The sequence below is a fragment of the Pangasianodon hypophthalmus genome, chromosome 4 (genome assembly GCF_027358585.1).
Source record: "Pangasianodon hypophthalmus isolate fPanHyp1 chromosome 4, fPanHyp1.pri, whole genome shotgun sequence".
Taxonomy (NCBI): domain Eukaryota; kingdom Metazoa; phylum Chordata; class Actinopteri; order Siluriformes; family Pangasiidae; genus Pangasianodon; species Pangasianodon hypophthalmus.
Window position 1 is genome coordinate 2,700,522 of NC_069713.1, and position 12,500 is coordinate 2,713,021.

Genomic DNA, 12,500 nt, shown 5'->3' on the forward strand with positions numbered 1-12,500 from the left:
TATGTATACACACACATGCATATACATACACACACACATGCACATACACACACACACACACACATATATACACATACACACACAAACACACGCACACACACACGCACACACACATATATACACACACATACACACACACACACACACACACACACACACACATATACACATATATACACACATACACACACACACGCACACACACACACACACACACACACAAACACACACACATATATACACATATATACACACACACACACACACACACACATATATACACATGTATACACACACACACACACACACACACACACACACATACACACACACACACACACACACACATATATACACACATACACACACACGCACACACAAACGCACACATACACACACACACGCGCACACACAGACACACACACATGCATACACACACACACACACACACAACACACACGCACACACAAACGCACACATACACACGCACGCGCACACACACACACACACACACGCGCACACACACGCACACACACGTGGGAAAATGAGCTGTAGTTAGTATCAGATATGGAACAGGTTGTGTGTGTTTTCTTCCCTCTGGATTCTCTGGAGTTTGTTGTTGCAGTTGATTTTCATGAAGGTTTAATGATGTTATTATAATGAAGTGTAATTTATTCTGGAGCATTTCATTTCACACTCACAGTTAATTAGTAAACTTGTTTTAGTCTTTATTCGAAAATTATTTTATAAATAAAAACCAAATGAAGCTGAAAGTGTTACATTTTTAAATCTTTAATATTATTTTCTCGCTTGTTTCGCCTTTACCCAGCCGCCTGGTTTGGACTTTTTCATCTTGTTTTTATTCGCTGAGAAAACTTTATTACATTCATCATATATTTTACAGACACACACACACACACACACACACACCTGTAAAGGTGAAACAACATACATCATTAACACCTGTCCATCATCACACACACACACACACACACACTCGCACACACACACACACACACCTGTAAAGATGAAACAACATACATCATAAACACCTGTCCATCATCGCACACACACACACACACACACACACTCACACACACACACACACACACACACACCTGTAAAGGTGAAACAACATACATCATTAACACCTGTCCATCACACACACACACACACACACACACACACACACCTGTAAAGATGAAACAACATACATCATTAACACCTGTCCATCATCACACACACACACACACACACACACACACACACCTGTAAAGATGAAACAACGTACATCATTAACACCTGTCCATCATCACACACACACACACACACACACACACTTACACACACACACTGAATACTGAATGAAAAGTCGTAGTGGTTATATTTATGCCTTTATGTTGTTGTGTATTATTCAGTAGTGTGTGATGTCACTGTTGACAGTTAGATTAGCACGTAGCTTCTCATTAGCATTAACTTGCCCTTTAAATCCAAAATGGCTCCCACCTAAAAGTGCGTTCTTCCCGTTCTCGTCCGGCAGGAAGCGCTTGTCCACGGCACACACCAGGATGTGCTCAGGAATGCTGGGAGATTTCGCGCCCACCAGCTCGAACCCGGCCGGGACGTCGATGGGCTCCGTCGCCATGGAAACCAGGCGGAGGTCCTTCCCCGCCTGGCAGAATCCTGGAAATGTAAAAGGTTGATGATGTCACGGGCGTTAGCGTTCAGTGCTGAGGTTCTGTAACTGTAACTCTTCTTTACTTAACAAACTGCTAATGGGAAATCACAGTTTTATAGCCGTGTGTTAGAAAATAAATAATAATAAAAAGAATTCTGTCAAATTTGGCATTGAAAATCAAATTAAAACTGAACATTTCAAATATAATCCACAACTGCCCCAAAGCGCACGACCCAGAACTCTTCAGTCTGTTAAAAATTAAAATTAAAATTTTACTTTACTAAATTGACATTATCTAAATTTTAAACTATAATTTCATTATATCATACTAAATTAAATTAGATTTATTAAATTGATTAATTTGGGTATCATTGTTTTGGTACCGTCCATGGTGCAGCAGCCGTCAGGGGGCGGAGCCTGCAGGTAGGGAAGCGGAGGGCTGCTGCTGTCTGATTCGTCGTCGTCGTCCATGTCGTCGATGCCGCTGGACGACTGGCAGTTCATCAGGACGTGAGCACCGGCATCGGACCTGAGGCTCAAGTCCATCTTCGACTTAATGTCTGGAGGGAAAGGGGAGGGGAGGGGGTGGGTCACATGACAGGTCACATGACAGGTCACATGATGGAAACAGCTACATAATGAAGCTATACGACACCATGACTCCTCGAGAGATCAGTTTTCTTTAGTTGAATCTGAGTAAGATGCTGCGTGTTCTCACCCTCCAGGTTGGGCGTGAACTGATCCGGCTCCAGGTACAGCTGTGTGAAGATGGGCTGAGGATCTCCGGTGCTGGAGCGCAGCGACGCCTCGATGGAGTTGTGCAACGCCTCCTCGAAGCGAGACGACTTCAGCTGTCCTGCGTATGAATTCCCCATGATCTGAAAACAACAACAACAACAACAAACTAAACTAATCGCTGCCTGCAATCGAGTAAAGCAGTGACACATAACACAGCGGTGCGCTGTACAGCGTTTCAAAATGACTAGGATACGCTGAATTTATTGCACGACAATATGGCTGACTTTTGGCGCTAATCAGAAAAAAACACTGAGAAACGAAAATTAATAAAAAAGTAAATAAATAAAATTTACATTCAAATCAGAGGCTTAACTATAAACACAACAAACAGCCATAAATCCACATCACTGCTAACAACAACATCCACAGTAATGGGGTTGAATATTATGGGATGTAACATTGTGAGGGTTGAATATTATGGGATGTAACACTGTGGGGGTTGAATATTATGGGATGTAACACTGTGGGGGTTGAATATTATGGGATGTAACATTGTGAGGGTTGAATATTATGGGATGTAACATTGTGGGGGTTGAATATTATGGGATGTAACATTGTGAGCGTTGAATATTATGGGATGTAACACTGTGGGGGTTGAATATTATGGGATGTAACACTGTGGGGGTTGAATATTATGGGATGTAACATTGTGAGGGTTGAATATTATGGGATGTAACACTGTGGGGGTTGAATATTATGGGATGTAACATTGTGGGGGTTGAATATTATGGGATGTAACATTGTGAGGGTTGAATATTATGGGATGTAACATTGTGAGGGTTGAATATTATGGGATGTAACACTGTGGGGGTTGAATATTATGGGATGTAACACTGTGGGGGTTGAATATTATGGGATGTAACATTGTGAGGGTTGAATATTATGGGATGTAACATTGTAAGGGTTGAATATTATGGGATGTAACACTGTGGGGGTTGAATATTATGGGATGTAACATTGTGAGGGTTGAATATTATGGGATGTAACATTGTGAGGGTTGAATATTATGGGATGTAACACTGTGGGGGTTGAATATTATGGGATGTAACATTGTGAGGGTTGAATATTATGGGATGTAACACTGTGGGGGTTGAATATTATGGGATGCAACATTGTGAGGGTTGAATATTATGGGATGTAACACTGTGGGGGTTGAATATTATGGGATGTAACATTGTGAGGGTTGAATATTATGGGATGTAACATTGTGAGGGTTGAATATTATGGGATGCAACATTGTGGGGGTTGAATATTATGGGATGTAACACTGTGGGGGTTGAATATTATGGGCTGTAACATTGTGAGGGTTGAATATTATGGGATGTAACACTGTGGGGGTTGAATATTATGGGATGCAACATTGTGGGGGTTGAATATTATGGGATGTAACACTGTGGGGGTTGAATATTATGGGATGTAACATTGTTGGGGTTGAATATTATGGGATGTAACATTAGTAATACTGATAACTGAACACAGTTTAATGCGAGACACTGCAGGCAGAAATGATGATTATGTGCTCAAAGTCAGGCATTTTCCATTTTTTGGAAAAATTACATTTATGCCATGTCTTCTCTTAAACTGTAATAATAAAAATATTCAAAATTAAACAGAAAAAATGTTTGTTTCACCATTTTTGTTTTATTTTTGTCCACTTTGTGACCACTGTGTTACTGAAACGCAGTTATTCTGAAGAAGCTCCGCCCACTTCACAACCTTTCCTAATAATTATCTTGTTTAATGGTTTGATAATTAACCACACTGTGGAGCTTTAAACTCATTTTTTTTCCCAAAATCTTTTCTTTTTCTTTGTTTAGAACCAAAAAAATTTTTTTTAGAAGGTTATTACAGAAGAATTTCCCAAAATGTTGATTATTGTTGGATTTGTGATCGATTTTTTTTTTATAACAGTGAATGATATTTTCTTGATTAAATGATAAATAAATGATTTTTTAAACAAGCTGTTCTGTAAAAGTCGTTCTTGGGAACATCTTCAGTGAAATAAACATTGTAATTCTAACAACATCCAAAGACTAGATTTTTTAAATGTATGTAAATGTAAATTTATGCATATTTATTTAGATGAAGTCTGATTTGCATAAATTAATGTGAATTTTTTGTGAATTTTTAAATACACTTCTGATGTAAAGACATGCTTATATCAGCAATCAGCTGGTGAAGGTTAATTGTGATAGGTTCTGTTCACCGCATATCTGAGCGCGGCGGTGTGGATTCGCCTCGACACTAAACACACCAGACACACAGAAATGAATCATGTGCTTGTCCTTGAGCTCCATCTGGCCGTAAGCTTTAGATGTCAAACCCGGAGAGAAAACATGACACAGATGACCTTGCCGTGGCGCTAACCGCTACAGCTGTGAGGGCAGAGCATTTAGCTACGACTTAAAAAGCTGTTTAAAAGATTTGTTGATTTAAAAAGTGCTACAGTGTAAATCACACTGGTCTGAAAATCATTAGCACGGTTCCATTTTCCCAAAGTTAATGAGCCTGTGCTAGCATAACAGCTTTCTCTGCTGGCTAACAATGCTACTTCTAACAGATAGATAGATAGATAGATAGATAGATAGATAGATAGATAGATAGATAGATAAACATAGATAGATAGATAGATAGATAGATAGATAGATAGATAAACATAGATAGATAGATAGATAGATAGATAGATAGATAGATAGATAGATGGATAGATAAAGGCTGTACCTTTTAGCGTTCTTCTCCAGGTGTGAAGAAAGTGGATCACATTCTCTCCATCACTGATCAGACAGGAAATGTGCAGCTCTCTCACCTGTCCATCATCACAGACACCTCACACACACCTGTAAAGGTGAAACAACATACAACATTAACACCTGTCCATCATCACACACACACACACACACACACACTCACCTATACAGGTACAACAACACAGTCAGCATATTAACACCTGTCCATCATCATTAACACCAAACACACACACACACACACACACACACCTGTAAAGGTGAAACAACATACAACATTAACATCTGTCCATCATCACACACACACACTCACACACACACACACACACCTGTAAAGGTGAAACAACATACAACATTAACATCTGTCCATCACACACACACACACACACACACTCACCTATACAGGTACAACAACACAGTCAGCATATTAACACCTGTCCATCATCATTAACACCAAACACACACACACACACACACACACACACCTGTAAAGGTGAAACAACATACAACATTAACATCTGTCCATCATCACACACACACACACACACACACACCTGTAAAGGTGAAACAACATACAACATTAACATCTGTCCATCACACACACACACACACACTCACCTATACAGGTACAACAACACAGTCAGCATATTAACACCTGTCCATCATCATTAACACCAAACACACACACACACCTACACCTGTAAAGGTGAAACAACATACAACATTAACACCTGTCCATCATCACACACACACACACACACACCTGCTGCTTTACCAAGATGAATCAGGGCAAATAAAATGTAAGGCAGAATTAAAAACACTCCTCATGTACAGATCTCAGGATTGATCAGAAAGGTTTCTGAATGAATGATTTATCAGCCGGTGAAATTCTCCACTGCTCAAAGCTAACGATATAAGACTTGCTGTAAATCACTGTATCAGTCTGAAGGAGCGAGTGACTAGCGCCCCCTACTGCGTGTTTACTTCTCGTTCCAGATAGCGTCATGATCCTGAACGGTGTGTGACGTTGTTTCCCGCTGGAATGTAAAACGTTCCTGCTTCAGAGCTCATCAGCTGATTAGCAGTGAACTCGAGAAACGCTGTCGTTTATCAGATTCAATCACAGGAGATATTTCTGAACGTTAAACCTGCGAGTGGCCTTCAGCTGCGACGGACAGAACGATTCTGACACTGCGCTGCAAAAAACTGCCGTCTTAGCAAGTGAAGATATCCGAATATACTCAGATTTATCTACTGTTTCCTATTAGAGGATTACCATAAACCAAGATATAAGATTATTAAACCTATTTCTAGACTTTTTCAAATAATAATTTCAAGCTTCAAATAGTCGTGTTCTATCGGCAGCTAATTTTAAGCATTTATTTCTAGAAAAAAGCAAAATGTTCTGCCGATAAAATAAGAAAATGTATAGAATGAAATGAGTAAAAATGTCTTAAAATAATAATAATAATAATAATAATAATAATTGGTTAATTGTAATCTTATCATAGGAAATACTAGATAAATCTTACTATATTTAAGATATCTTCACTTGCCAGTTTTATATTCAAATTAACGGTGGGCAATATGGTAAAAAATAAAAAATAAAAAATTATATAATATCATAATCGTTAAAGATTCAGAATACATGATTTATAACAGATAATATATTTTTCCCCAGCATTTATAGAACATTTATTAGAAGAAAGGGAGAAACTAAAACAATTTCACAGCGAGTAACAAAGCACTGACGCCTGACGATAACGATACTGATATCACGATATCGGTATAGAATTATATCACAGTATCGATAGAGTATTTTGTCATATCAGTCAGCTCTAATTCTAATTTCTAATGACTGGCACAAAAACCTGAAAAGCTCCTCAGATGATATCAGTGCAGTGATGATATGAGTGTAAAGTGTTGGTGTCTGATGGAGAGCGCTAGCGTGTCTGGCGTGTGTGTGTGTGTGTGTGTGTGTGTGTGTGTGTGTGGGGAATGTCGGGTCAGTGTGTGGTCGGCTGTACAGGAGCTGATAGAGTCTCAGTGCTATCTGACATGAGTGGTGTGTGTAGATGGAGCAGCAGATTGCGGAGCACCGTGACATGTGTAGCTGTAACTGATAAGAGTGATGGACGAGGAGACCGTATCCCACAAGCCCCAGGGTGCATCTGGTAAAATACTCCAGTTGCACTTTATGAGAAACACACACACACACACACACACACACACACACACAAAGGCAATAAATTCCAGGACACATTTTATCCTTCTCCTGAGTAAAAGTTGTGTAAATACATTAGAGCTGGAGCGATACGATAAATTCCTGGTTTGATAATCGTCTGAAAGAGTATCACGGTTTTCGGTATATCACACTATCAACTTTGTTATTTATAAAAAAAAAAAATTTGGAAAGTTTCATTATTCAGAAACAGAAACTTTCTACAAAATATTGATTAAAAGTGAACCTTCAGATCACACAATTTTATAACCACAATGTAGAGACGCAATTTCCTCCAGTTTCTAACTCTTTTAAGTATATAACTGATCGGTTGAGTTAATTCTGCACGTTAATAAAACTTCATGCTAATTATTTATTAATGTGGTTATAATGTGTTATAATGTGTTTATAAATGTCAGTTCCAGAGTGGCTGCTAACTCGACTCAAAAGCCATCAGAATGATGCTGAAAAGATAAAACATTCTGTATATTAAGATAAATTACAAGATTTATGAAACCTACATTTCTGTAAATAAAAATCGTTGCGTATCAATCAGTTTTATATATTAAATTGTATACTTTAAAAACTACTTTGTAAATAAAAGACTTTTTTTACATTGTTATAAATCATATTTTATATTTTTCACAAATTTTATACAATGTTACTCATCAAATTTATAGTTTAAATTGTATGCATTGATTTTTAAAAAATAAAACACATTATAAATAAATGATTTAAATAAAAGCTGTATATACATTCAACTTTATATATTTAACATTTTATACATTTCTTTTTATATTATATTTTATATTTTAAACAAATTCACGATATACCTTTTTTTGTTTAAATTGTATATATACAGATTTTTGATATAATAAATAGACAAAATGTACATTATATTTTTAGATAAGCCTTATATAATGTTCTACAATACATTTTATACAAATTTCTCTTAAATTTCAGCTTGGTGTCTTTACTCTATTTGTAAGAAACAAAAAGGTTTTAGATCGCGATGCGATTTTTAGATCAACTATAAAACCAGACGACAATCCAATCAAACTCAATCAAATTCAATCAAAACTCACGGACATTAATTTCAATGCTACAAAGCAAAAGAGAGAAAAATAAACCAAACTAAAATGCAGCATGAAGCTGTGATTAGCAGCAAGTGGCGTATTCAGTAACACTCCGGATCCATCACACACTCCCCCTGAGTCACGATACACAGATACGTCACAGATAATCAATACTCTACACTTCTCATTCCTCAGCGCACAAAAACGACGAATTATACAGAAGCTCCAGCTGAACCTGAAAGCCTGAAAGCCTCACTACAAACGACTGCTTTTAATTCATCATTTAACAAAAATACAACGTTTTTTTCAAAACATCAAATATGAAGTAAAACCACACAGACTCATGACTAACACTCTGTATTTCAGGGTTTCAGCTCTTATTAAGAATCTTATTAAGAAACATCCTGTATTTCTTTTCCTGCTATTGAAACTCAATTTCATTTTAGAAATGAAACATACGTTATTAATTTGCACCATTTCCGATTTCTTTCTGAGTTATTGATGAACCGCAGTGCTGCTTGTGAATGAACTGTATATGGTTTAACAGTCTGTTTTTTTAATTCACTTAATTGCTTTTTTAATAAACTTTTAAATAACCACTTAATTAATCTGAATGAGGCAGTCTTACTATTATTATTACAATATTTGAAAGAACACAAGCTATAATGTACTATAATATAATATATTTTGAAAGAATGTATAATGTATTTTACTCTGAGTTTAATGTAACGTATATAATGTAATGTATAATGTGAATAAAACGATGTTAGCGATGTCGAAGCCATGAGGATCGGCTGATATTGATACCTATTTGATATTTATCTTTTAAAAAAACTACTAAATTTTAAGCTTTTTTTAACTGTAGAACTTAAAAGTACAGGAAATAATACGTGCACGACTTACACAGAAGCGCAGCTTTCACACAAAAATCATTTACACTCGCAATACAATAAAGTGTAAAGTATAAATATAATAAAAAAATCAAAACAATCATGCCTCTTTAGAGTATGTAAACATTACAGATTAAAAATGATCTTTTAATTCCAATCTTTTCCATTTGTCACATTAGATTAGATCAAATTCATTCTTTTTTTTTCTAATATCCAATTTTTTGCAATACTAGGTATCGGATCAGGGCCGTCTCTAAGAGATGTTATATGTACACTTAAATTGCAATGAAATTATTTTGTTCCCAAATTGGCTGATAACTGGGACAATTAATGTCCATTTGAATACTGATGGATGTAATCTAATACACAGTGTCGTTTATATGCACAAGTCGAGCTGATTGAGATGCTAAACCCCCTCTGCAGATTTCTTAAACAGCTTTAGAAATGGATTTGTCTGTGTTTTAACACAGTGTTAAGTGTTGAGTAACAGTGAGGGGGCATGTGCTGCCCTGCCCTCGGGAAGAACACGGACCAGTCTGACTGATAATGACATTTAAACACAGTTTTCAGTGTCGCCTGCAGGCAAAGTGGACTTTATCTGATCATCCTGAGTCTCTGTCACACACTGCACATTCTTTCTGCAAACACACCTGATTCACCTCATTAACTATCATCGAGCCCTTTACGTGTTCAATCAAGTGTGTGTTTGCGTGTGTGTGAAACAGGAAGGCACTGAAATCTTCGCTACTGTAGTTAACGCACAATCTTAAAGTCCTTTCATGCTTTGTTACACACACGAACAGAACGTAACTCCATTACACGTGTTTCAGCCTGGTGACGAGTGTGTGGGTTAGCTGATGGGTTGAAGTAGTTAATAATGAAAGTGAATAATGAGGATTCAAGCTAATGGTTTATAAATGTGGTCAGATTTGCTAGCTCAATTAGCAAGAAATGTTCATTTCGAGTAAAAGGTTTGAGTTGTTTATATCTCGACTCAAATCCATGGTAGGAAAATGATCTTGATAGAACAGATATAACATGTTTACATCATGGTAAATCATCAAGATTTATGATATTTATGAATATTATTTTGTATTTTTAAAAAGGTTGCAACATTGCTAAAAGGTCCTACTTTAATTTGAGCAGTCGAATCAGCCATATTGTTTTTTTTTGAACAAAAGATTGTATTAATCAGTGAGAGAAATTGATAGAAAAATTGTTAAAATAAAAATAATACAGAAATTCTTGGATTTTCATCACTTTTAGACATATGTATATATAGGTACATAGTACTATGTTTTACAACCATATATTCTAATATATAACAGTTCCTATGGTTTATAGCATTAATGAAACAGCTTATTTACATATTTTATCATCACTAAAGGGTTTTTGAGAATTTTAAGTTGGGATACGCCAAAGGGCCGTACAAGTTTATTTAAAACAACTCAATCTGCCACGAAATTCTCAAAACACTAAACCTTCCACTTTTACATGAGATAAAAATGAGGACGTGACCTGGAGACGGAGACCAAACTAACCCCAAAGTAGACACAATATCCTGAAACACACACACACACACACACTGTTTTTTAAAAAATATTTTTACCCTGAACTCATTTGAGACTCTGACAGTAACAGCGAGGAAAACCAGCAGCAGTTTGATTCCCATTACACTCGACAGATTACTTCTCTGTTCAAGCTCTGTGTGTATAAAGATGTTACGATTATCTATTATACTATATATCATGATATTCACAATAAACAATATTAACATTGTAGTGTTGTTGAGACTTGAATTTGTGTTTTTGTACTGGATCTCTTGTAAGTTTCGTGATGTGATACGCTGTTTTCGAGAAATTTGGCCGGATAATTTTTAATTTGAATAAAAGTCAAGACAATCGGCATTTAACCACTTTTTTTTTTTAAATTACATTTACGTTTTTCTTAAATGTGCCGCCTTTATACATTTTAGTTTTTTTTAATTATAATGTGTGTAAAAATTAAAAAAAATCCTAAACAACAAACAAACAAACAAACAAGCAAACAAAAAATAAACTCAATTATTAAAATGATATGAAAACATTATTTAAAATATTTGCAATGATCTGTAAAGCTGTAGTATTTTTTTTAAGATCATAAAGTGTGATGAAATGTCATCATTTTGTGTTTTTAAACAGTTATTGGGGGAAATGGAAATAAGTAACTCAGTTATTAAGATACAGCAAACAAACAAACACAAACAATAAAACATTATTTCAAACATTTGTATTTCTCTCTAAACCTCCAGAATTCAAAAAACCTATAATTTTAGTGCAACACACACACACACACACACACACACACACGGATGAAACGTCTGGCTTTTACTGCACGTCGGTGTATTGATGCTTGTTTATGCAGCTATTTTTGGGAAATAAGTAAATAAAGAAAAAATCTAATGTCTAAAATGTGACAAAGTTCAAGTGTTATTCGAGGCATTAAAGTGTTAAAAGGCAGCGTGTCCCCTCTCCCCTCTCCCTTCATTCCCTTTCAGCCTCCCTTCCTTTTGTCTCTTTCTTTATTTATCTAATTACGTTAGCGAGGGCAAAGGCAGCCAGCAGCTCTGAACCTTCCCCCCTCACCCGACTAAAATCCGCCAAATCATCCAAAGTTTTCTTTAAGTTTACAAACAGAGAATTTCAGTGACACGTGCAGGCTAAGGATACGAAACACCTCTTTATGACTTCTCACGCGGGTGTTCGAACGCCACATGGTGGAACGCTGACAGAACGTCACTGTGCTCAGAGCCTGAAAGCACCAACCAGCACTCAGGAAAACGAATAAAAATAACAATAAATATATTCATAAAAGCACTAAAGTGCAAACCCTGATTTCTGACTTAACAAAGTAAAACATGTATTTACAAATTTAAAGACAGGAATCTCTAGAATCTTTCGGAAGTTAGGAAACATCTCCAACCTCACAAACCATATAAATGATTAATTATCTACTTTCCTAATTTCTTTTCTTTATTTCTTAAGCACAAGTTCCATTAATCAGTAAAAATAACCGAGCAGATAAATGAATTTTATGTGGAAATTCTGAAAGAAA

The 12,500-nt window shown here is 36.2% G+C and overlaps 1 protein-coding gene across 4 annotated transcripts in view; it reads right to left on the reverse strand.

Annotated features, from left to right (window-relative positions):
• Positions 1 to 12,500, reverse strand: part of greb1l (GREB1 like retinoic acid receptor coactivator) — a 64,756-nt gene that overhangs the window by 23,526 nt on the left and 28,730 nt on the right. For all 4 annotated transcript variants that reach the window (XM_026910111.3, XM_053233460.1, XM_026910112.3 and 1 more), the window contains 4 exons: positions 5,198 to 5,313; positions 2,397 to 2,556; positions 2,062 to 2,238; positions 1,507 to 1,683 (listed from right to left, as the gene is read on the reverse strand). In XM_026910111.3, coding sequence (XP_026765912.3) covers positions 1,507 to 1,683; positions 2,062 to 2,238; positions 2,397 to 2,553 — 511 coding nt within the window. In that variant the 5' untranslated portion in view covers positions 2,554 to 2,556; positions 5,198 to 5,313. The remainder of the gene's footprint in view (positions 1 to 1,506; positions 1,684 to 2,061; positions 2,239 to 2,396; positions 2,557 to 5,197; positions 5,314 to 12,500) is intronic.